General features: G+C 36.8%; 4 protein-coding genes across 10 annotated transcripts; 1 reads left to right on the top strand and 3 right to left on the bottom strand.

Annotated features, from left to right (window-relative positions):
• Positions 1-325: 325 nt before the first annotated feature.
• On the bottom strand, positions 326-3674 carry LOC119989614 (probable E3 ubiquitin-protein ligase RHB1A). The gene is made up of 5 exons (XM_038835250.1): positions 3474-3674; positions 2860-2982; positions 1285-1702; positions 964-1073; positions 326-856 (listed from the first exon to the last, which is right to left on the bottom strand). Exons 2-5 carry the CDS (start codon positions 2923-2925, stop codon positions 824-826), a joined length of 627 nt encoding a protein of 208 aa, XP_038691178.1. The 5' UTR covers positions 2926-2982; positions 3474-3674; the 3' UTR covers positions 326-823.
• A 1504-nt stretch (positions 3675-5178) lies between these two features.
• Positions 5179-9422, bottom strand: LOC119989160. Of its 3 annotated transcripts, none has more exons than XM_038834514.1 (7): positions 9203-9422; positions 8142-8248; positions 6503-6653; positions 6273-6394; positions 6011-6073; positions 5836-5904; positions 5179-5671 (listed from the first exon to the last, which is right to left on the bottom strand). In XM_038834514.1, the coding sequence occupies exons 1-7, from the start codon at positions 9291-9293 to the stop codon at positions 5582-5584; spliced, it is 693 nt and encodes a 230-aa protein (XP_038690442.1). In that variant the 5' UTR covers positions 9294-9422; the 3' UTR covers positions 5179-5581. The 3 variants fall into 3 exon arrangements, with proteins under 3 accessions (XP_038690442.1, XP_038690444.1, XP_038690443.1); XM_038834516.1 differs by lacking the exon at positions 8142-8248 and adding an exon at positions 8685-8802; XM_038834515.1 differs by lacking the exon at positions 8142-8248 and having other exon boundaries at positions 9186-9422.
• A 159-nt stretch (positions 9423-9581) lies between these two features.
• Positions 9582-13295, bottom strand: LOC119989161 (serine/arginine-rich splicing factor SR45a-like). Of its 5 annotated transcripts, XR_005465738.1 has the most exons (8): positions 13177-13295; positions 12655-12677; positions 12469-12582; positions 12219-12330; positions 11387-11536; positions 11159-11273; positions 10652-10715; positions 9894-9957 (listed from the first exon to the last, which is right to left on the bottom strand). XR_005465738.1 is itself a non-coding variant. In XM_038834518.1 (7 exons), exons 2-7 carry the CDS (start codon positions 12675-12677, stop codon positions 9785-9787), a joined length of 636 nt encoding a protein of 211 aa, XP_038690446.1. In that variant the 5' UTR covers positions 13177-13295; the 3' UTR covers positions 9582-9784. The 5 variants fall into 5 exon arrangements, 4 of the variants coding, with proteins under 4 accessions (XP_038690446.1, XP_038690447.1, XP_038690448.1 ...); XM_038834518.1 differs by lacking the exon at positions 11159-11273 and having other exon boundaries at positions 9582-9957; XM_038834519.1 differs by lacking the exon at positions 11159-11273 and having other exon boundaries at positions 9582-9957; positions 12469-12558; positions 13177-13291.
• Positions 13296-19437: 6142 nt separating this feature from the next.
• Positions 19438-23014, top strand: LOC119988881 (receptor-like protein kinase THESEUS 1). The gene has a single exon (XM_038834111.1). The coding sequence runs from the start codon at positions 20151-20153 to the stop codon at positions 22677-22679; it is 2529 nt and encodes an 842-aa protein (XP_038690039.1). The 5' UTR covers positions 19438-20150; the 3' UTR covers positions 22680-23014.
• Positions 23015-25715: the final 2701 nt, after the last annotated feature.

Below are 25715 nucleotides of genomic sequence, written 5' to 3' on the forward strand. Positions count from 1 at the left end.
TTTGATTATCTAGAATAGATACTTAGGGGTAGCCACAAGGCCGGCCCGAGCCCAAAAAGACGTCGGGCCTAGGCAGCCAAAAAAATTAAGAGGCGGACTTGAGACTTCGTTTTTGAGCTAGGCCCGGCCCCAAGCCTGATTACATGGGCTAAACTCTGGCCAGACCCGAAGACAATCAACACAAAACAAGCTCTCTGTTTATAGATAATTGATTATGTTATTTTCACCATTGTCAGTTTGTCTCAGCTGTATATGCTATGAACATCAGTGACTAAACTTTGTTGACCAAAGAGTGGAACCAAATTACTAATTTGAACGAATCATCTCAACAAAGAAGGCCTCTGTGCGATTGACTTTCGCAATCCACCAACCCCAGAGGGCCATAGAAATACAAGCAACCCCAGAGCGAATAAAATCAAGGTAATACCAACCCTATGCCATTTACAAGCTATTCATAAAGTAAATCCAAGAGAACCGCAATCAAAGTGTCTGAGAATGTGGGATGTCTCTGCGTTCATTGACCTTTTCCTCCATGATCTTTTTTTCCCTGTATTTTGCTACTAGTTAATGTTCTAGGTCTTGAGGAAACTAATGTGTAGAGGCAACAGGTATCTCAAATGGCATCGACTCCTTTAGATTGAAAGGGAGAGGAAGACATAGAGAGGGAGTAGGGCAAAGAAAAAGAGCAAAAGAAAATCAAAATATGTGAACACTGAACAGCAAACTCAAAAACTGTGAATTTCATGCACCTGTAACCTTGGCTTTACAAACTTAAATTTAAGTAGCTATGAAGTTGAACTGTGATGAACTTCCTGGATGTTTGTTACCAATCAATTGGCGGGTCAAACATCAGTTCCTGCATCACAATAACAACAGAATGCTGGTGTTGTCATTCATGGTAAATTGGTAATGGATGCCAACATCCAATCACTGGATAACAAATATATTTTTGCGGCTACACACCTTATCACATACGGGACATGAATCACTTCTTTCCATCCATTCAAGAATGCACGCAAGGTGAAAATGATGCTCACATGTTGTGGTAAGTTTGGGATTCTCCGCATCATACTCTGCAGGGAAGACGTTAAAGAAAGTCTCAACACAAGGTCTCTGCTCCAAACATAATGGATTGAACATTCCACCATTACCCATATAGGGGAAAAGGCTCAAGGAGAGAAATAAATTGCAGCCAAAATAGCAAAGGCATCAGTCAAAATGACTTCAAGTACGGCAAGGCAACCGAAATTTGCATGCATGGAAGCATAAGAACAAGGATTTTACCATCCAAACAGATAGGACAAGCATCCTCCTCTTCCACTGCAGAAATGGGTGTAGCTGACTTTGAAAGCTCAACTTCTTCCCCATTCAATGATTCAATATCATAACTTATCTCGCCTTTGTTTGATTGCTTCACATCTTCACACTTCTGAGATGTATCTACGGCAATACCACCGACCGACTCCTGAAGGCGATCAGAAATTGTTGTTTGCACTGATGCATCTCTCTCCATTTCTTGAGCTGCAGCTGGAGCTTGAGGAGGCCCATGAGCTGCATCAAATGGCATAGGTATCGGTGGTGGTCTGTAAGCATCAGGAATAGATGTGTCCAGATTTGTATCAACCAATAACCCCGTAGAGAGTTCAGATGGTGCAACATGGGGAGATGACAAGGGAACACGTTCTGCCAATGCCCTAGGGTACTGCAGAGAGGTTGGAAATTAAACAAGCAATGAATATTTTTTAGTTATTACATCCCCCACAAGAAGACAGCTAGAGAAATGATTCCATTTTCAAGTTGAGCATTAGAGAAAAATTCTTTCAAATTCTGTTAAAAATTTAAAAGTCTGCCAATCTAGCATCTAGTCTATTTGTCAAATCAAAAAGTCAGTCAATCTACCATCAAGTCTACTTGTACAAATATTTGATGAATATTGCAAGCCATAAACCTACTAACATGAGCAAATAGATGGATAAGTAGACCACTAATACTTCAGCATGAAATCTACTTCTCTACCAGGAATGGATAAATCTACCAATTGATACCTCATATACCCAGTAACAGGAAACAAAATGGTTGTGAAGTAAACCGATAATATGGCATGCCTTTGCTAACTTTTCATTGCTGCAATGTTATACTTATCATGTGCATGCTTATACTTCCCATGAAGCAAAAATAAAAGAATAGATTGCCAATAAAAAAATTTCACATTCATGGATGTAGCGACAACATCTGGAGTGTGTGTGTAAATGTATACCTTGAAACAATCATACAAGAGCTAGAATGTGGTAAATTACAGTCACACAGGGAGCTTATCCCATGCAAAAGATAATATATGTCATGTGAATAAGTAGAAAGACATTATTTTTGTAAGAATTTTTTATGATACAAACAAGAAAACATTTCTAGATTACAGTTCAAATGGACTTCCCATGTAATCCTGGACAGGCTAAGCTAAGAATAAAAAACAGAATTTTACATAATCACCAACAAATTGATCTAATAAACAAGAGAACAAGTAAATTTTCCAAGTCGCAAGGTTATGTGCTACCATATTATGAATAAGAATTTTTATATATTGAATAGCTATAAGCCACAATAATAACTTTGATTGTAAAGCTTAACTTCATAATCTAAGCAAAAAACAAAAACTCTTGTGCACAAGGTTTCCGCAATGGATGGATTCGGGAATAGGCACAATGTACGCAGAGTCAGACCTTGCCCCCGCATAATATGTGGAGACTTTTTTCAGAAATTGAACTTGTGACCTCTAGGTTGCACCCCTGCAACTCTACCACCGGGCACATGTTCGTCTGTAACGTCATTATCTAACAACAAAGTAAAAAACATTATACCTACATAATAGGATCCAGCTGGGTAGTTCAATTCAGCTCGCGTGGAAGAACAACAGCAGCAGCCTCCCATTCCCTTCTACTTGACTCCAACACCCTCAGATATTATAGACAGCTGATGCATCATATCCTGCACTTCAGCAAAAGAACAATGAGAAAAATCTGTTCAATAAAGATAACGGTTTGTACAACTAAGCTTTACAAAACTAAAGACAGCCCCATGTGTGAGAGCATATGTATACTGTTAACAGCTCAATAATAATGGACTGTATATCAGTCAGCACAGCTGTTTTTTTTTTTTTTTACCTAACTGTTACAAGTCAATATAAGCATACAACCACCTTTTAGTTCAAACATATGTTATCCAGAAACACTACCGAACAACAACAAAGAAACCCTAACAAAAATCAAGTTACCGGGCCTTAACCAGCAGCCAAACTGAACCAAACAGTAGTACCATCAAATCCTGATTTGACTACAGAAACGGAAAATCAATAAAGCTACCAAAAGACTAGTCGAACAAAAATAAAAATTCAAAGTAATTAAAACCAAAACGAATAATCTAGTGGATAGAATCAAAACATGGAAGAAGCAAGACGAGCTGGTGATCAAGTACAGTACCTTCGAGACTCGGTTAGTTTGAATGCAGAGGGAGAGAGTTGTGAAGGAAACTCGATTGAATCATTTGACCTCCTCGTGATTGTTGTTTTGGATTCGATTTGGGATTGCTGGAGAGGGAATTTAGGGAAGATAAAAAAGAAAAAAGAAGAGAATTTGTTTTGAAGGAGACGGAGAGTTATGTTTTCGTATCTCACCGCGTAGAATTATAAATTATTGTATTTTTTTTAAGAATTTATATCGTTGAAATTAGTTTAGCTTCCACACGCGCGCCATGAGACTGGTGTGTGACAAGTTTGCTGATGTGGCCTGTGCTGATGATCCTCCTGTGCTAGCCTACTTTTGGGCTTCTAGCCATCGCTGGGCCTTCACCATAAACAGTTGGTTTCTTGGGCCAATTGTAAAAGGTTATACAAAAGCCCACCCAGACTTTCAGAGTTTGGATCCTTTCAAGTGTACTCACTAGCCGGAGTCCTGGCAAACACAGACACAACACGGACACTCTAATTCATGAATTTCAAATTTTGCAGGACACAGAGACAGCAAGGACACGTTCCCTACAAGTTGTGCCTGACTGCCGGTAGCCAGACATTTATGCAGAAAGTTTCAGTTTAATTCTTCTGGGACTAGTCAGCCCAAACCTTCCGGTAGCCAGAAATTTTACAGAAAGTTTTTTAGTCCAATTAATCCTTGATAAAATACGCAGTAAATGGTGTGATTTATTAGATAAAGAAGTTCAAAAAAAAGTTTTAAGCCTTCTCAATAACCTCCACTCTTTGATTCTCATTTATTTATGCAATTCTAAACACATCACATGACACAAACGCCAACATGGGCTGTTTATCAGCCAGCGATCATGCAATTTAGGGATTTTGTGCCTGTTTGGCACAGCGGCTTGCAAAGCGAGTCCGCTAACGGTCCCGCTTTGCCAAACGGCACAGCGGTGCCGGCGGAAACGCTGGCTATGCAACAGCGTTTCCACTGGCATTTCATCCGCTCCCAATGGGAGCTTCTGAAGGCGGAAACTCCTCCTTTTTTTTTTTTTAAAGTTCACGTGGGGCCCACACTGGCCCCACAGTGTACTTAAATAAAATTTTTAAAAGTTAACAGTGGGCCCATACTGATCCACTGTTTGTAAGAAAGCTGTAATTTATTTTTTTTAAATTAAATACAATTTATTCAACTTTAAATTTTTATAATAATTAATGTGGACCCCACAATTTTAATAATATATATTTCTACTTAATATTATAAAATTATTTTTTACAAAGAATTATAAAATTAAATTAAATATTTATAATTAATTAATATTTACTAAATTAAATTAAATGATTAAAAATATATGAAAAATTATTATTAAAAATAATTTATATTATTATTCCCACTTGTATCATATTAAAATATTTAATTAATAAAAAAAATGCTTAAAATTAATTTAAATAAGAATTATATTTATTATATTAAATTTAATATAAACTTTTGATATAAAAATAAAAACTAATATTATAATACTTTATTTCAACAGTTTTCCGCTAGCGTAAGTTTTTAGTTCACCAAACACCTCACAGCATATTTCATAGCTTTAAGCTCAGCATATTTTCACAGCATTTCCGCTAGCATTGAAAATCAATTTTTCCGCTCTACCAAACGGAGCCAAATCAGTTCCCCTAAATGTTTTGAGGGATTTCTACAAGCTGACATGTAAAAAGATCAAAATCAGTTCATTCCAATCTATAATTTTGCCAACAAATCTGTCTGGCAACTCAGAAACCATTTAATATGAATCAACCATAGTTTGCAAGACATGCAATTAGCTATAAAGAGGGATATGGTAACAAAATTGTTGCAAATTTGAGGACCCAGAAAGGAAAATAGAACGCGAATAACGTTTCTATAAAGCCACAGCACAATTGCTCGACTGCTAACCCATCACCACTAACAATTCAAATCAGTAATGCGTGCGACGTGATGCTTGAAAATTCAAAACCATTGGAGTGAAGTCCAGGGGGAAGATTTTTCCTCACCAACGTATTATTCTCATTTGTTTGTCCTAGTATTGACCTGATCAGGGGAATTACAAACTGCACCATTTTACACAAGGTAAAAGGTGTTCACGGTTCTTGCTTGAAATTTTTGTTTTTTGGCTCCTTGGCCAGATGAATCAGCAGATCTCTAATCACTTGCACCTCATCCAATGGAGGCTGTGTATCAACAAAGGACGTCAGACATGTAAGTGCATTTGTAGCCAAAAGCAGACAATTCCGGGTGGGGTGGCCATTTATCTACGTGTGTGTGTGTGTGTGTGCGTGTGTGTGTGTGTGTGAGAGAGAGAGAGAGAGAGAGAGAGAGAGGGACTGAGGGAGACCTGTGAAACAAAATGATGCTCTACAGCCCTAAGAACTTGTTCCCTTGTTGAATCAGAATTGATGCCTGACTGCAATTTTAAATCACAGAACAAAGAACTCAGTAAGCAAACCAAACCATTTCCCCATACATACATAAACATGAAGATAAAGTTTGCAAGAGTTTGTTGGACCTACAATGTTGTATTCTTGGCAATATCGGCGCAGTGAGTTCATTCCTAGTTTTGACAAGTCCACGCCCTGATTTTGAGATACAATTCAGAAGCACATGAATTATCAGTTCTTCACAAAGCTTGCTTACTGATAAATCTATGATGCTCTTTCAAAAACCAGGAGCAGCAGAAAAAGAGGGGGAAGAAAAGGGAAAGCCCTGATCAATAAACACAACCACTATTTCCAGCTGAAAGCATCAATTTCTTGGTATTTCCAAATTACTTACAGGTTTACGAATCCAAGTAGTCGAATGTACATTTCGGTTAGTGCCACGGTTGATTGATTTTGCTGATGAAGATGGAGTTGATGACTGAAACATTTGCTTGTTGGGTGTGTGGACACCCATGGCTGACCAGGGGAATAATGACAAGATGAAGAGGATAAAAAATTTTAAACTCCTGAAATTGATAAATACGAGACAAGGACATTCTCTGCAATTTCGTCTGGAAAACTTACAAAAATTGTGGTCCTCGTCACTAATATCAGAGCCACTGCTTGAGTAATCAGCAACAGCATCATTATCTTCATCCGCTTCATTGCCAACAGGATGGTCCAGCACACTGGGTGCATTCCTTTGAAATTTAACTTCAACTCCCTTTTTCAGACCCTAGTGTCAAAGTTAAGACTATAATTATGCAATCTCATTCATCACAAAAATAAAGGAATATGAGCAAAATTACAAGTTCAAGCTATCCTCTCCTCTACAGTATGTAACAAGGTCAGTCATTAGGAGATAGTTCCCGTTGTTCTCTGTAGCTCAGTGGTAGAGCAGCCGGCTGTTACAGTGGGGGGTAAGAGCATCTGCATCAGTTTCTCTTAACAGATTCCCTAAAATACAGACAAAATGTCACTTTCCCCTATTTTACAGATTCTCTATCCAATCAACACTGCATCAGATTACCTATCATATTCTCTATTGCATTAAAATAATATTTATTTCTCTTTCCTTTATTTATTCTATTCATATAAATTACTTCTATTTAAAATAATAAATTAATTACATTTAAAACAATATATTAATTAAAATAATAAATTAATGTTATTACAAATTAGAGAAAAAAATTGAGGAGAGAGAAAGAAGAGAGAGAAAAAGTGAGGAGAGACAGAGGAGAGAGAAAGAGATGAGTGATGAGAGAGAAAGAAGAGAGAGAAAGAAAGGAGTGAGGAGAGAGAGAGGAGAGAGAAAAAGTGAGGAGAGAGAAAGGAGTCAAAATCTGAGGAGATGAGAGAGAAAGAAGAGAGGGACAGAAATGAGTGAGGAGAGAGAGAAAAAGTGAGGAGAGAGAAAGAGATGAGTGAGGAGAGAGAAAGAGTGAGGAGAGAGAGAGGAGTGAGAAAGAGTGGAGTGAAGAGAGAGAGGAGGGAAAAAATGAGGAGAGAGGAGAGAGGAGAAAGTAAAGTAGTAAAAAATGTTATTTTATGTTTAGGGAAGTGAATAGTGGTTCTCTAGATGTAGGGAACTACTGTTCATATTCTGTAAAATAGGGAACCTCTAGGTAATCTGATGCAGAGCTCTATTTTGACAAAATCTCTATAATCTTTCCCTATTTTACAGACAGATTCATGTTTAGGTAATCTGATGTGGATGCTCTAAGGTTGCTTTGTTACCTATTCCACTTAAAAAATTACGAACAGTAAATAAAGTCCAAAATCTGCAAAACCATCGACATTCTAAACCCTTTTCCCGCAGGTTTTCATTTCTTATATGATAACATGATCAATAGAGTACAAAAACAAGCAACTAAATCTGATATAAGGCCTTAGTATACATTAAAGACTAAACGTATTCAAGGAATCAGGATCTCCAACATAAAATTCTAATGATAGTAGAATGACGAACATGTAATAAGAAACTCAACATCTAAATACGCATGGGTATGTTACATGGCATGAACATTAATGGCAGATACACCAAATCAGAGTGCTCTTAAATAAAGATAACAAATTAAATAAACCAGTCTTATCAAAAGGGCCTTTCAGTGAAATTAAAAAAAAAAAAAAAAAGATCCTATAAAAAACATATAAACACAATGTTAAATTTCAAACTTTCTGTTTATTTGAATTTCTTTGGAGCAGTAAAGAAGCTTTATTTCACCTTCCTCTTTACATTTGTACAATTCCAGAACATCTCAAGAAACTGTATCCCTTCATAAGGATCGCAAGAAACTGTATCCTTTCCTAAAGATCTCAAGGATCTGTTTCCTTTCATGAAGATAAACAATTTAACAGGTTAAGATACTCAAACAATAGATAACAGATTTATCCATTCACACCACAAAGATGATGTTTTCCCATTAAATAATAGTGATAGCTTAAATCCAAAACCAGAGGTTTCAACATCCAGATATAAAAATTGTACTTCCTGATCTTTAAAAAAAAATCAATTAACTTACTTTTGACAGATGCTAAAGAAGTTCCAGGAAAATATGGAGTCCAGTATCTTGTTTCAGTGGTCAAAGATACTGAAACAATATACAACAGATTCATCCATTCACAACAATGATTCCCATGTTTTCCCAATAGAATCATAGTAGCAGCTGAAATCCAAAATCAGAGTTCCAATGCCCCAATATGCAGAGTTCCAATACCCAAATATGCGAACACCCAGATCTTTAATAAAAACAAACAATTAACTTACATCTTTAGACATTGTCGATAAATGTTTCAAACAAATGGAGTCCAATAGGCTTCTTTGAATCTCCAGTCAAGAGGGAACTGCTCAAACGGTCTCAACCCTAAACCTCTCGTACAGGAACCTATATATATATACACACTTAACAGTAGAAACCTATTTAACTTCAAAGACTAACCACTTAGAAAATTTTGTTATAGAAAGAAAAGAAGTCTTCACCGCGAAAACAGTAATCTCTCAAGAAAGGAAACCAAGAAAAGGCACATATGGTTAATAAAAATAAAATATTGCTCCAAAATTAAAGAGCTTTTATAGGAGCTTTGCCCAGGATTGGTAACTAATAATGACCATGCCATTTTGGACTCCTGGTATTAATTTCCATATACACAGACTTGCTTTTGGAGTTGTTTGGAATACCTAATATACCCAATGAATTGAGGGTTCTTCCAATCTGAAATACTTAAATAACAATTAATCAGCAAAATGGAAGGAGAACAAAGAGAATACCAGAGACTGGTACAAACCTTCCTTGAAAGCGCACCAAACAGACCTTGTTCTGCTGTTTGCGGTGACAACAACTGTGCTGTATCTTGAAAGAACAGAGATCTTCATCATAAATCTTTCGAGAGAATTCGAGTTTTCTGGGTAGTTCACACTTTTACAAAGTGGAGAAGATACTCGGGCTTTTTGAATTGACGAATCCAGTTCGGGTCGGGCTAGTTTTCTGGGTTTTGACTTACTGGGGGCCCATTATATCTCGGCAAGAGGGCCCACCTAGATTTTGTAGGCCCAGGACTTTTCGTACTACACAAAAGAAGCAACTCTCTTCTACCAAAAGCTCTGAAAGGAGCATTGCATTTAGAAGGTAGAATAACAAAAGATATTTGGCTAAAAAGTGCATAGTTAAAGTTCTCAACAAAAGCTTGTAACTCAAACACACCAAGAAATTCATCCAATTATAAGCAGCTTACAGCACTAACGATTCACAACCAGTTTCACAGACGCTAGTTTGAATGTTTCACAGTACAGTTGACGACTTGAAGTCTAGAGTTCTTGAGAAGGTGAATAAGGTAAGGATCCCGAGCTTTCAAATGGATTAATTTTATCTATCTACGGTAACCACCTGGCGACAATGAACGGTCCCTGTGCCTCTTGTATGAATCATAATCATCTCTCCGATGATATGAAGAGCTTGATCCTCCCTTCCTGTCCCTTGGGGAATAATCTCTGCCATGATATCGGCGAGGTGAAAAGCTACGAGACTGTCTGCGACCATGCCCTGCAAAATTTGAGCCCCAATAACAACAGAATAGCTAATCAAACATGAGCAATCTTTGTCTAAAATCTAGCTGACAATTGAAAAAAGAAATAAAGAAAAAAGAAATGAACTAGAATTTACTCATCACTTGGGAAGGGAGCTTGTAGGCCAACCTAATGGAATCAGAGACTTAAGGTAACACTAACGACTCAAAGATAGAAGAGAGTCAAGAGACAAATGTGATGAAATTAAGTAGTAACCGATCCAAAATGGACGGAACTTCCATAAAAAAAAAAAACAAAAAAAAGAAAATCAAATTTAACAATTAATTATGATGGTAATTAGCATGCCATGTTGCAGCTGCCCAAACTTAAGGAATTAAATAAAGGACGCCAAAAACATTTTATCTGGCAAATGCTGCATTTATATATATGGTTTTTCTTACTACCATTTGTGGTTCGCAAGATATGGGATTATCAATAGATCCAATAATGATGGGTTGCATCTATTTACAAAATGGAAAGCCAGAATATGGGTGGTGAGTGGTGTTCGGAGATCGGTGATGGATCTAGGTAAGAACTGAGAACTGAAGAACGGAACTGATAATTTCATGGTTTATGGTTACACTTGACCATGAGCTATTCTGAGTCAATATAAGCAAAAACAAAGTGAAAACCTACTTCCACACAAACCCATGGGTGATTTTCAAGTGTACCTCGTTTATCTCTGGCACCATAGTACTTGCCAGGAGTTGGTGTCCTGCCGCGTTTTCTTTTCGCCTACGTATGGGAAAAGAATGCAAAATAATATCATAGAATTCATCAAAAAGAATTGGCAAATACTTCAGTTTACAACTGATTATGTTCCAAGGCAATTTCGTGAACTGTCCCTCTCTGGGCAACAATGACAATAGACACAACCGGCAAAAGAATCAAAGACAATTGTCAAATTTTCCAACAATCATATTGCTACCTCAATATGTTTTACATAGGCTAATATACTCAGTGCAGATAATTAATTTCATTCACCATTTATCAAAGATATATATAAGACATATATATGAAATAGAATGTAAACATATGATCAGATGGGCAACTCGCAACTCACATGAGGGTTAAAAGTTTACTACCCCTCCAACATATTTCATGAAACAGAACATCAAAATAATATGTAACCACTCTAGATACCATTACTAGTCAAGAAAAGGATTAATGCATACAACCGTCTCCAAAATAGTCGATGAGTATGGAATGTCGGTGCGGAACTCATGTTGCGAGGGGTAGGTTCAACTGTTAAGAGCTTAGGTTGTGATTTCGATGGAGCTACACATACCAGACCTGCTGCCAAAACTGATCAGGCAACATTTCCGAAAAACAGGAAGCTTCAAATCAAATTACAACAGTTGTCTAATTGTGTGGTTTCTGTTGAAATCCTGTGACAAAACTAATACCTTTTCCACAGTGACTAATCGACCTTCGAGGACTGAACGGTTCAAATACTTGATACATCGGTCTGCTTCCTTAACAGTTTCCATGGTTACAAATGCAAAACCACGGGATTCACGACTACGAGGGTCTGTAACTAGATGGCATTCCAAAACCTGAAACATTAGTTTGAAACAATAATATGAATCAATTTTGAATGAGCTGATGAATAATCATTATCAACTAATATACTGATATGTCAAACCTAGTCTATTGGTCGTAAAATACAAATTTCCATCCACTTCTGACACATTATGATTCTCATCCTCTCAGTAGTTGTTACTAGTCGTTATGCTACACATGCTTTATGAGATTGTCTATGAGAACAGCAACCAGAAACCTATCATCATCTTCTTCAAAGCCTTTATCCCAAAAGTTTGGAGTCGGCTACATGAGTTAACCAGACACCTAGTATAAAACTATAAAATAAATGCCAATAACTGACACATTCTTCAAAATTATTGTCCGATCCATCTAGAAGTGAAAGTCGGACATTCTGAATTCCTCCACATGAATTTCATTATATGAACTATTAAGAGATGTAATGCAAATTTGCAAACCAATTAAATGTTTCATAGAATCTCTTTTTCAAGGTAAAAACCTACATACAAAAAAATTCCAATCGTTCATACGAAATGCATTTTAAATGCAACAATGTGCTCAGGATGTGAAGCAAAATTGGAACTTTTACAGAGTCAAATGGTATCCTCAGATAACATTGACATGTTTGTGATGCGTAAGGACTAAGGACAAGCCAACTGCCGCACATAATATAACATACTTTCACAAAGATAATACCTTCCCTTCTTTGCTAAAAAACTTCTCAAGATCAGCATTGGTAACTCTTGTGGATAAGCCTGTCACATACAAGTTATTTCCAGGATTTCCTACCTCACCAGAATCCTGGCTCCTGTAGAGATGAAAACCAACCGTCATACAATATTACCATGAAAATCACATCCAGATCTAAGATCATTTATGAGACATAAAGACCTTGTACTTTTTTTAAGCAAAACCTTGTACAAAATTATTTTGACGCCCACTATACCTGGACCTTGATCGACTTCGCTTAGACCTTGACAATGATCTTGATCGACGTCCTCTACCAGGTGAAACAGATGCGACTGGTGAAGCGGATCTTGAAGAATAAACAACAGCATCACTGTATGCAACTTCTAATTAAAGTTACAAAAATTAATTCAAGCAACAAAAATTTTATTCCAAGAAAACTCACCTTCCTTCCCTTGAGTTCGACATCTACTAAGGCACAAAAATATCCACATATCAGGAACTATTAATTATCAATTGAAGTAATTGAACTGTGACATTTGTTCTTCTTTTCTATTATACATCCATGTCCAAGCAACCAGAATATGCACTCTTAAGTGTAATTCAACTACAATTGCACGAAAAGATTCATTTGACGCTCATAATTTTTTCACTTTCTTGCATTGTATTAGCTTCCGAACAGACAAAGTTGACATCGAAAACAGCATAAAATCAAAATCAAAATCAAAGGCATATATACATATATGGAAACTTCGTGTCTTAATTCAAGGAGATGTCCCATGCCACGTTTCGTGAACAGCTATGCCCACGAATGAATGAATTGAGAAACCAAAAACCCTAATTTTACTCAAAGAAAACTAAAGCCAGATAGAGATGATCGAAATATTAGAAAGATTTCAACAAAGAAATCTTCTTTTAGGGACTCAAAAACAAGCACATATAAGAGAAACATGAATCAGCGAATTACCGTTTGAGAGTAGATTTCCACTTGAGTCAACTCAGATGCCCTAACGCGGAAGCATAGAACATTGTGAAATTGCGAACTCCGCCAACTATTTTGTCAAGCTGACTGAAGATGGCATGGAGTGGCAGGCGCGCAGGATGGGTAATATAATGGGCCTAGCATTAATTGGGCCAGGTTCTGCTTGAGCCACATTGGGAGGATTCTCTGGACCAAAGTATTTTCCTTGGGTTCGGCCCAATGATTGGCCCATGTCCATTATGTTTCCTCGATAAGGCTTGAGAGTACGTCATTAAAATTTTGAAGGGATTTTACGAAAATGACGTCACCCACGTTGCAATTTGCATGGAAGGGTCGGTCATCCAGCCAAACAATATAGAGACAGACGAATCTAATCCGGTCATCACATCACATAATAAGTGGAAACAATTAAATATCCAATTCGTTGCGTTGACGATAATGCCCCCATGAAATACATGCAACCATTTGGTCAAGTACACATTGTAGATACGGTATAGGGGGCTGGAATTAGTCCAGTCAATTCCACCAAATCACCATCATTCAATGCATGATTGCATTGGATTTGACAACACCATACCCCATCATTCAATGATGCAGATTTGGTGGAATAATTTCAGCCAATCTTTTTCTTGTAGATACACACCTTTTTTGTTATTTAATTCGCGTCCATATCAATGAAATTCTTCATACTACAAACTAGTTGGACTGACTCAGGGTAGAGTTGATTGAGGAATATTTTCAACTGAGAGCATTGGTGGACCCAGGATTCAAATTGGAGAGGCAAATATGTCATTTACTAAAAAAAATGTGAATTCAAAATGAACTGTTGTGTTATAAAAACCATATTCATAAATTGTTCAACTATTACAATTGTAATCAATGAGTTCTCATATTTTGGTAATATTACATGATAATTTTATTAGGAATTTGATCAACCATTTTTTTGTCAATATATATAACTAGACAATCATTGAGTCATTCATCTCACATCTGATTTTGAAATCGTTGCTTCACCATTTTCATAACTAAAAAGCTATCTTTACAATTGCAGTTGCGACAATCGACAGGTGAAGTTGTAAAAGTCCCACATCTAAAGATGTGGGCACTCATGCCTTGTTTATAAGGCTAAGCCCACCTCTTACTACCATCAAGGCCTTTTCCTAGGCTTGAGTGGGTTGGGTCTAGCCCACCTGCTTGGGCCTAAGGAGAAACAAAGTCGTGCTGACCTGATGTATCCATGGGAACCGGACAACCCAAAGCGGACAATATTTTTGGTGTGTATGGGGGTGTGGATTTACAACATGGTATCGGAGCAATTCGTTCCTGTTGGACATGACCTCTACTCCACTTGTTGGGTCTGACATAGTGCGGGGGAGTGTAAAAGTCTCACATCTAAAGATATGGGCACTCATGCCTTGTTTATAAGGCTAAGCCCACCTCTTACCACCATCAATGCCTTTTCCTAGGCTTGAGTGGGTTGGGCCTAAGGAGAAACAAAGCCGTGTGGGCCCGATGTATCCATGGGAACCGGACAACCCAAAGCGGATAATATTATCGGTGTGTATGGGGGTGTGGATTTACAGCAGAAGTTAAAGCAGTATTATGAGTTTGTACACAAACAGTTAAACAGATTATGGTGGAGAAAAAGTGATCGAAGAGGCGGTGGAGAATTGACGGGATTTGGTTTTATATTATTTTTTTATCAAAAAATTATCGCATAAAATCTTTCCTAACACCTATATTATTTAGGACCGACATACTTCCAGCCATACTGAGTAAAAAACTCAAATCATCTACAAATCCACCGGACTGAGAGATAGAGAACATGTAAGAGGATGTGCTAATAAAAATAAATTTTTATATATTTAATTTAGTATCAATTTTTTTAAAAGAGAGATCGACCACCATTACTGAGAGAGTAGAGCGATTGAAGTATTCAGAATTTTGAAACCTCTTTCGAATTGGACTGGAACAACGAATTAACCAATCCAATTATAACAAGCACTAATTATAGAAAAGCTTGAAAATGGAGCAAATTAAGTAATAAAAAACTACAATTGCATGAAAGGGTATGTCTGTTAATTACATTTTTGAAGCAAAGATTTGACAAAACGATAATCAATGATAGAAAAAAACAGGACATGCAGAGATGTCGCATGTCTCGCACTAAACAACGTAAGTTGACTTATTGATATGTGCGTGGGAATTACTTTGGATGTTGTTTTCTGCTAATCAATAGTCAATCAAAACGCGACTCTCGGCTTTACTCACGGCACCGAACGTGACTGGCGTTGGCTTTTCCACTACACATGACAACATTATATGTACGTGTAATTAGTGTCGGGATAAATATATGGTGTAATTGACGAGTCACCTCATCATAGGTTTACCTTCATTTAAGGATGTAGTAAACTAGTAGAGCCGAGTCGGGTTTAAGGATGTTTGTATTTTTAACCACTTTGGTTGATAACTTAATAGTGAATTTCTCTGAGATCAAACTATAGATTCGGAAGATTCTACATTCGATTTTCATTGATAGTAATATTTTTATCGCCCGTTAAACTTACCCTATCATTAACAGGGAGACTTTGTGCTCGTGGATCTAATGGTCCGAGTTAAAACTCATATCAAATATCCACATGACAAACTTATATAGTGTGGTTCTCAATAAAAAGTTACTAAGTGTAAGAATACCACATTGAAAGATGTAGGTAGTACAATCCTCTTTATAAGGGTCAAATTAGAGACGGCAACAGGTCGGGTACCCTTCCAATTAGTAAATATCAAAACCGTTTCCATTTAAGATACTCTATACTAAAACCATTCCAAAACGATTTAAAAAACCATTTAAATTTTCAAACCCGGAATCGCTTCATAACCGTTTACTATCGGGTACCCGTTTACCATTTAACTTTTAATATTTTAATATTGAGTATGATTAATATTAATTATGATTTTATAATTCAAATTAGTCTAATTTATAGTTTTATTAATATGCTTCTATAAATATATACGTTTTAATATGCTTTATCATGTTATAATTTAGTATCTTAGAAGTATACATTTATAGATGATTTATAATATTATTACTATAATGGATCTTTTTATTAAACGGTTTAGGTACCCTAAACCCGACACCAAAAACCAAACCCGACCCTAAACCGTGATGAGTTTGAAAACCAAAACCAAAGCCATTTTCAAAACCTATAGGTAGGGATGGCAGCGGGTAGGGTAGCGGACGGATATTTGATATCCATATACTACCCGCAAAAATTTTGTCCAAATCCGTACCCGCCATTTACCCGCTAATATTTTACAAAATACCCTCCATATCCGCACCCGCCGGGCACAGGTAATAACCGCCAAACATCCATACCCGCTAATTTCATTTACGGATGGGTATTTAACGGTTAAATTGCTCAATTTGTTGAAGCATTTTTTTTATCTAATGATTTGAAGGCGGGTAAACAGGTACTATGTTCCTTTTACGGGTAAACGGATAGTCCATTTATTGCATAAAAGTGTTCTTGTGGCGGGTAAACGGGTAACGGGTAAATGGGAGTGCTCCCCCATACCCGCACCCGCACCCGCTTGGATAAAGATCTTCATATCCATATCCACTAATTTTACTCGTTTATCCGCACCCGTATCTGTACCCAATGGTGCGGATAAGCGGATATCCACCAGGTACGGATAAAATTGACATCCCTACCTATAGGATCGGTTTTTGGGTTTTAAACGAATCGGGTACCCTGCGGATAGTGCTCGGATCGGTTTCTTTTGCCATCCCTAGGTCAAATCTATCCCTTCACACCAACAATGCCTTTTCCCTAGTTAAGTGAGTTGGGTCTTGGCCCATTTGCTAGCTAGGGTAACTAGGGAGAAATAAGGATGTACGGATCCGATGTATCCACGAGAACCGAACAACCTATCCACGAGAACCGAACAACCTATTGAGGGCCCGATATATCCTCGGGAATCGAACAACCCAAACCGGACAATATCGTTGGTTGTATGGGGGTATTGGATTTACAACACTAAGCTTACTTACTAATATATCCTTTTTGGGGTAACCAATTGAGTGCGGACAATATAATTAATTGTACGGGGGTGTTGGATTTATAACACTAAGCTCACTTACTAATATATCCTTTTTGGGGCTATCAATTGAGTACGAATACTATTAATCCTCAATGTCAAGGATGATAAACCCTTTTTCCGTTCAAACATTACACAAGTGTCCAATCCATTTAAATCCCAAAACACCTAATTTAAGAAGATGAAAGTCTTCATCAAATCCGATCTTGTTTGTCTTCTCTAAACTGCTCCTTTGCCCTTTAATTTCTTGATTCTCAGTCTCACTCAATAGGAAATGATCTCCAGCTCCTACCTAAACATTTCACACTCAATTAGCAACTGGAAAAGAGAAGATTTAGGGTTATAATATTATATTAATAATAATATTATTATTATTATTATTATTGTTATTGTTAAATTAAATTAATATTAATATTAAGGATTATGAGGGGAAAAAAAAAGGACCGACAGAGACGTTACAGTTGGTGTCCATGACCATGTGCTCAAGTGCGGCACTTCTGTATGGAAAGAGATGAAGAAAACACGTTGACGTCATTGATAACGGTCTTCTGTTAAAGACTAAAGAGTCCGTCACTCTAACGCCGTTAGAGCGGTGTTAATCGTAATTGTTCGAAAATATTTCAACAAAATACAATTATTATTATAAATATATAATATTATATTTTTTTCTTAATTTTAGGGTTACAAGAAATGTTATTTTTATTATATTATAATAGAAAATGTGAGAAACTATAGGAACGTAAGGTATTCATTATTGCACATTGGTGTCATTATTTTTGGCTAACTTCATATGAAAATATTATATAATTTTATTAGCTGAGTAGAACAACAAACTTTTGTGTGTATGTACATATATATGGTTTGTTGAACTTTTAGGATATCTAATTGAAATCGACTTGATGAAGTCCAAAACTAGCTCAATCTTGGTGATGTATCAAGAGGTAGGACTGACATCATGTGGTGTCCTCGTTTCTTTTGAGATGACATGCACAATAGAAAACATGAGCTACAGGGGTCTCTAACGCTCAACGCTATATTAAAGAGGGAGTGCTTGGTGCTCGGAACACTCTCTCTCTCACTATCTTTCAAGTAGTAAGTACGATTGCATGGTTCAAAATCGTTTACTTATAGTTGAAGGTCCTCTTTTATATGAGTTGGAGAGTTCTAACTTTGATAGGAGTAGATCTCGATCTACTAGCCTGATTCTTAGATAGATTTACATAAAGGTGAATCATATCTTAGTTCATTTTTCAAGCAGAGTTGGCTTCCTTTAAGATCTTAATTTTCTTGAGACGTTTGGTCACCATGGGTTATGGAGATGCGATGCTCAGTACTATACTGAAGGGGCAAGTGTTCAAATGCTCTTTTCTCAGTTACCGTGTCATATGTGAACTCTTTGGATGCCTTCTTTTCTGTTGGACTTCTCGATTCTATCTTGTCAATGATTGAGGGGGCTTCTAAGTTGAAATGTTAGTTAGGTATTTTCTGTCACGATCCTAGAGGAAAGTGATGTAGGTAACATCACAATTCACAACTAATATGACGTTATATATCATGTGCCATGTTATCACTTTGATTTATTAGGTGTCAAATGTGATAAGGTTTTATGGAGTTGTTTGATTGCGATGTTGTGTACTAAATTTATTACTCTTGCATGGTATTGTCATGCAATTTCTAGATAAAGCTATACAAAAAGAATACATCGATTGAAGTGTTCACCTACAAATATAGGATGAATATTAAAGACACCAAGTTCTAACCCTAAAACCACGTCCAACAATTTTAGATACATTACATAAAATTAATGAAGTTTTCCTAAAAAAACCAAAACACATGAACCTAAAGCCTTCTTGTGGCTGACGCCGTTAACTCTGTCCCCTCCTCACAAGAAGCCGCGTTAAAGTGGGTCCCATTGATCATGGTCCAGCAAAGCAGCCATTCCTTTCAAAGAATTTTTTTCTTTCCAAAATGCAAAAAACAAAAGAGAAAAAACATCATGCATACATGTCGCTATACATATACATATATATATCTTGAAAAAAAAAAACGAAAATTAAAAAATGGGAGACTCCATGGTCAGAGACACCTGGCGTTTCATGTTCTTATATTCCACACCCCATCAAAATCATACTACAATATCTTCCCTTCTGTTAACAGCCTGGGGGCTGGGGGTTGGGGGTTCTAGTGTTAAAGGGGTATTGAAGACAGTTTGAAGTTTGAACTTTGAAGGGAAGTTTCTTTGTGGGGTCTTCTATCTCTTCCTCTGGTAAATGACAGCCTAATCAACAGCCTGGAAGGGTGGTGGTTGTTCTAGCTGACTAGCTGCACTAAAAAGCAGTGCTTGATGGGTTTCCATGGCTGCATAGCCTGCATTCACTCTCTGTCAGCTGGGTTTTGATCTTTCAGCATTCAATCAATACCAATTTCGCTATATACCCAGATTTTGTCCCCATTTTTTGCTTCTCTTCTTGAGGTAAGGTAACTGAAAGTGAATTTAATTGAAGTAGGCCTTGTTGTGTATATTGAGCAAAATTCGTCTTTCTTGGTGTTGCCTTGCAAAGTCTTTGATTATAGTGATTTGTTAGTTGGTTTATATGGATTTTAGTTCGGTTGGCATTGTTTAGACGGATCTGGTAGTTCTGGAATATTTGGTTGTGGGGAGGAGTGATTTGGGAGCTTTTTTTAGCAGCTGGGTGTTTTGAGGGCTTGTTGGTTGTGGATTTGGGGCATTCTGTAGATCTTGGTGCATTGGGGATTGGCCAGACAGAAGTATTGATTTGTGTATTTATGTTTGGCTGGGTAAGTTGGGAATTGGGCATTCTTTGGATTTGTTAGGCCCTTCAGCATTTTAGTCTCTGCCAATGGCGAAGATGAAGCTTGAGAAGTGGGTATCTTTTGTGCTTGGTTGTCTGTTGTTTGAGTCTCTGTGCCATAAATCATGTGCTTCATTCACTCCTGTTGATAATTACTTGATTGCTTGTGGTTCTACCAAAAATGTCACCTTCCAAGGTAGAACTTTTGTTCCTGATTCAGGGCTTTTGAAAAGTGGGAACTCTGTTGTTTCAAGCTCCAATTCTAGCGCCCCCTCTCCAATCTACCAGTCTGCTCGAATTTTCTCGAGCATAGCCTCTTACAAATTTAAAATTGAACAAGAAGGCCGGCATTGGGTCCGCCTTTATTTCTATCCTCTTCCCAACTCAAGCCAAAAGTTGGCATCTGCCTCCATAACTGTAGTCACAGATGATGTAGTGCTCTTGAACAACTTCACTTTCAAGAATTATAATGGTTCTTATATGTTCAAGGAGTATGCAGTAAATGTGACTTCTGATTCTTTGACACTTTCTTTCATTCCTTTGAACAATTCGGTAACATTTGTTAATGCCATAGAAGTTGTCTCCATTCCGGATGACGTCTTCCCTGATCAGGCATTGGCTCTAAATCCTTCTACCCCATTCAGTGGTCTTTCCGAACTTGCCTTCGAAACTATTTACCGGCTTAACATGGGGGGTCCATTGATTACAGCCCAAAATGATACTCTTGGAAGAATTTGGGAAAATGATGCTAAATACCTCCATCTCAACAGCTCTGCTTTGAATGTTTCAGTCAACCCGTCATCCATAAATTATCCACCTGCAGTCACACCTGAAACAGCACCCAATATGGTTTATGCCACCGCTGAAACAATGGGAGCAGAGGCAAATGTAGGCGATCCGAACTTCAACATAACGTGGGTGTTTTCCGTCAATCCGAACTTCAGATATTTTGTTCGGGTGCATCTATGTGATATTATTAGCAGGTCCCTGAACACTCTGGTCTTCAGTATCTACATTAATGATGAAATTGCTCTTGGGAGTCTTGACCTCTCATCCTTGACAGGCAACCTGAAAGTACCCTATTACAGGGATTTCATTTCCAATTCCTCAGCAGATTCAGGTACTTTGACAGTTAGTGTTGGTCCAGATACCTTGGCAGATATTACGAATGCAACTATGAATGGCCTGGAGGTCATGAAAATAAGCAATGAAGCTAGAAGCTTGGATGGGATTTCTTCTGTTGAGAGTTTCCTTCCTAAATCACACTCAAAGAAGAAAAGCATGGGAATTATAATAATTGGTATCATTGTCGGAGCTGCAGCTGCTGTGGCCTTAGTTTGTTTCTGTTGTTGTTTGATGGCTCGTAGGTCAAAGACTCCTCAGCAAGGCTATCCATGGCTGCCTCTGCCCTTATATGGAAACTCTCAGACCATGACAAAAATGTCCACAACTTCTCAAAAGAGTGGAACAGCAAGCTGCATTTCATTAGCTTCATCTAATCTTGGCCGGATCTTCACATTCCAAGAAATTCTTGATGCAACCAACAAATTTGATGAAAGTTTGCTTCTCGGAGTTGGTGGTTTTGGAAGGGTCTACAAGGGAACACTCGAAGATGGCATTAAGGTGGCAGTCAAGAGAGGAAACCCAAGATCCGAACAAGGACTTGCAGAATTCAGAACGGAGATTGAGATGTTGTCCAAGCTCCGCCATAGGCACCTTGTCTCTCTTATCGGCTACTGTGATGAACGGTCAGAAATGGTCCTTGTTTATGAATACATGGCTAATGGACCCCTCAGAAGCCATCTGTATGGAATGGATCTACCACCTCTGTCATGGAAGCAGAGACTTGAAATCTGCATTGGTGCTGCAAGGGGGCTCCATTATCTGCACACTGGTGCTGCTCAAAGTATTATCCACCGAGATGTCAAGACAACAAACATTCTGCTGGATGATAATTTTGTTGCTAAAGTCGCTGATTTTGGCCTCTCAAAGACCGGTCCAGCTCTTGATCAGACCCACGTGAGCACTGCTGTCAAGGGTAGTTTCGGTTACCTCGATCCTGAGTACTTTAGAAGGCAACAACTCACGGAGAAATCGGACGTGTATTCATTTGGAGTTGTTCTAATGGAAGTTCTATGCACAAGACCAGCTTTGAATCCCGTTCTTCCAAGGGAGCAAGTTAACATAGCTGAGTGGGCAATGAACTGGCAGAAGAAGGGCATGTTGGATCAAATTATGGACTCCAATCTGGTAGGGAAGGTGGATCCAGCTTCCCTCAAAAAGTTTGGAGAGACAGCTGAGAAGTGCCTTGCTGAGCATGGAGTTGACAGGCCATCAATGGGCGATGTGTTGTGGAATCTTGAATATGCTCTCCAGCTTGAGGAGACTTCATCTGCACTTACAGAACCTGAAGATAATAGCACAAACCATATCCCCGGTATTCCATTGACACCGCTTGAGCCATTTGATAACAGTGTAAGTATGATTGATGGAAGGAACTCCGGTACAGATGATGATGCTGAAGATGCTGCCACTAGTGCTGTATTTTCTCAGCTAGTTAATCCTCGCGGAAGATGAGAAGCAATCACATTTCCCTGCTATTCATAATCTCTGCCAATGAATGTCCTGAGCATTTGGGCATCCTGCACTTGCGAGTGGGTGGAAGTATCTGGAATGGTTGAGGTTATGTCTATTACTTTACTGGCTCTTCTGCCTGAAATTTGATTCAAAACATATTTGTTTTGTAATATAGTCAAGCCAATGTTTCCATCAGATATGTGTGTAAGATTTCATAAGGATTCCATTGTTGCCTTCATTAGCGTCATCTGGAATTTCATAGCCCTTGTTAGTTTTTACACCATCATTGGAATGAATATAGTATATTGCGAAAGTTGCTAAATTTGCTTGGCCTATTTCTTTATCTGTGCTGTCTTATATATTCAAATGATGCTGGAAGCTTTAAGATATATTTGAATTCTATGTTGGCTTTTCCAGGGGAGTGTCTGGGAAATGGATGGAAGGCTTTAATACACGTGCTTAAAGATTAATATTGCTCTCATTGTATCATTAACAATAGTGATTTGGACAAGATTATCAGCAAACAGGAAAAAAAAATAAAGAAAAATCCGGGAATGAACAGTAACCCATTGTTATCTCATGCACCACCTCCGCGAACTGTAGTTAGATTCAGGCATGATATACTGTCTGATAACTGGCAAGTCCTTCCGAACAATCCTTCAACTTTGATGATAGGCCCGTCGGTTAGACAGGCCTTGTTGGGCGGGCTTGGAATCACCGGACTTGGTCTTTAAGAAGGGCCCGATAAGTCAGGCACGGCCTAACTCTCAGGCATTGATAACATTGCTTAATCCTCCGAACCCGAGCCCACGCCCAAGCCCGCCTACCAGTATTTGCAGTAGAGGAGCACTCCCTCTTAGACATCTCTAGTGTTAAATAATGAAATCTTTGAATTATTTTTTCTCTGTAAGGCTTTGAAAGTATTTCTACTTTAGCATGCTCAAGTCATACGAGATTTTTTTTAAAAAAAAGTCAACTTGATTTGAACATGGACACATCATTTTTTTCATCTATAAACAAAACTATCATTTTGGAAGGAAAAAAATTATGCACAAATGATAAATAGTTGTAGCAAATAATTCAATTAAGACAGATTGTTTTATTGACCAACCAACATTACATTAATTGATTTTTTTTTTTTTTTGCAATGGCAAGTCTCCAAAATATAATAACAAACATAAATTAGATATATCATATATCACAATAATACATTTTTCAATCACTACTCCTCAGAGTAGCAAAAACAAAAAAAACAAAAAAAAAAAGTTTCCCGCGAGAACTGTACGTGAGTTTATCGCATTCTGGTATACAATGACACTTGATGACGAATTGTCCATACGTAAAAAACTTGCAGATTTCCCATTGTCTCGCCGTACTTTTTGCTCGTACAGCCACAACTAACCTCAATATATATATTCATCAGATCTCTTCTTGAACCCATCGATGGTTGTCAATTGTGTCATCAAATATGGGTGAAGCAACATCTGTGGCAAACAAGATCAATCCATTATGCATATTATCTATATTATCGAAATAATACTGGGAACAATAAATAAATAAAACGTACGTCTTGAATTAAGAGTAAAAAATTACCAAGAAGACTTGCAATATTTGCGATTGCAGATGTCTGGTAAATTATTGATTCGATGAGGAACTTTCTTTCTTGCTAAAAACTTCATTGAATATTTGAGAGTATGAATATGATTGTAGAAGATATATGAAAACATGGAGTCATTTGAAGCCATCATCCCCTCAAGAGTTTGAGTAAATGGCATGGGAGACCAATTACTCATTGGTATTTTCAAGACAGTTCATCATGTTATTTGATAAAGAAAACAAACAATAATTATGTTGTATTTATAGCTGATTGAGGAGGACTAAATTCATTATTAGAATTTGTTAATTAAGGCAAAATATCGGATTTAGTTTTTCTCTCTTTTTATGATATGATTCTCAAAATTAATTATTAAAATAGGCTTAAAAAATAAAATATTTGAATTTATTTTTTTACTCCTTTTCATAGACTATAAATGACATATTTAAAATATTAATATGTTTCTTTTAAAAGATATATACCTTTCCATTTGATGCATGAAATGGAAATTTTTTTTCCCAATTTTGATTCTTATGATCAAAGTCTAAAGTTGGTCCAGAAGAAATCAAAAGAAAAAAAAATGTAAAGTTTAATTATTCATTGAGGCTTGAGCATTATTTAAAATTTTTAAATATCAGATTTCATTGACGTTGACTACACAAGATATTAGATATATAATATTAATTTTCATAATCATAGAATTTTCTAATAAAATTTAATTCTCATATTGCATTTATGTATATAAGGTAATATATTTTTAAAAGGGTATAAAATAAAATTTTGTTTTTCTCTTTTTAAGTTTTCAAAAACCTTATCATTGCGTCTAGCTAAACATGGAAAATAAATCATATATAGTTTTCACTCTTTTCAGGATATAAAAAATGGTATTGTTACATTAGCCTAAATATGGCAAAGATTTCATACTTAATTTTCACTCTTTCCAAGATATGAAAAAATAATTAATTTTTTTTAAATACTTCAGAAAATTACGCTTGCGGTATTAGCCTAAATATAGCAAAATCAAAATATCATATTTAGATTTCACTTAAAAGGTAAAAAAGAAGAAGGAATATGATCTTAATATGTTTCCTTTTATACATATATATACATAGATATGACAAAATATCATATTTAGATTTCACTTAAAAGGTAAAAAAAAGAAGGGAATATGATGTTAATATGTTTCCTTTTACACACATATATACATAGCTATTGCAAAATATCATATTTAGATTTCACTTAAAAGGTAAAAAAAAGAAGGAATATGATGTTAATATTTTTCCTTTTATACATATATATACATAGATATGGCAAAATATCATATTTAGATTTCACTTAAAAAGTAAGAAAAAAAAAGGGAATATGATGTTAATATGTTACCTTTTACACATATATACATAGATATGACAAAATATCATATTTAGATTTCACTTAAAAGGTAA

The sequence above is a fragment of the Tripterygium wilfordii genome, chromosome 21 (genome assembly GCF_013401445.1).
Source record: "Tripterygium wilfordii isolate XIE 37 chromosome 21, ASM1340144v1, whole genome shotgun sequence".
Classification (NCBI taxonomy): Eukaryota; Viridiplantae; Streptophyta; class Magnoliopsida; order Celastrales; family Celastraceae; genus Tripterygium; species Tripterygium wilfordii.

Bases quoted from the DNA above. Each gene is read 5' to 3' on its own strand.
- LOC119989614 (XM_038835250.1), bottom strand. From the start codon at position 2,925: ATGGGAGGCTGCTGCTGTTGTTCTTCCACGCGAGCTGAATTGAACTAC. The intron at 1,703-2,859 runs GTAGGTATAATG...ACCTCTCTGCAG, and splicing joins ACCCAGCTGGATCCTATTAT to TACCCTAGGGCATTGGCAGA. The intron at 857-963 runs GTGTGTAGCCGC...ATTGTGATGCAG, and splicing joins CATGTCCCGTATGTGATAAG to GAACTGATGTTTGACCCGCC.
- LOC119989160 (XM_038834514.1), bottom strand. From the start codon at position 9,293: ATGATGAAGATCTCTGTTCTTTCAAGATACAGCACAGTTGTTGTCACC. The intron at 6,654-8,141 runs GTGAAATAAAGC...CTTTGACACTAG, and splicing joins GTACAAATGTAAAGAGGAAG to GGTCTGAAAAAGGGAGTTGA. The intron at 6,074-6,272 runs GTAAGTAATTTG...TCTCAAAATCAG, and splicing joins CTACTTGGATTCGTAAACCT to GGCGTGGACTTGTCAAAACT.
- LOC119989161 (XM_038834518.1), bottom strand. From the start codon at position 12,677: ATGTCGAACTCAAGGGAAGGAAG. The intron at 12,583-12,654 runs GTGAGTTTTCTT...AGTTGCATACAG, and splicing joins TCGAACTCAAGGGAAGGAAG to TGATGCTGTTGTTTATTCTT. The intron at 10,716-11,386 runs GTATTAGTTTTG...TCCCATACGTAG, and splicing joins GATTAGTCACTGTGGAAAAG to GCGAAAAGAAAACGCGGCAG.
- LOC119988881 (XM_038834111.1), top strand. From the start codon at position 20,151: ATGGCGAAGATGAAGCTTGAGAAGTGGGTATCTTTTGTGCTTGGTTGT.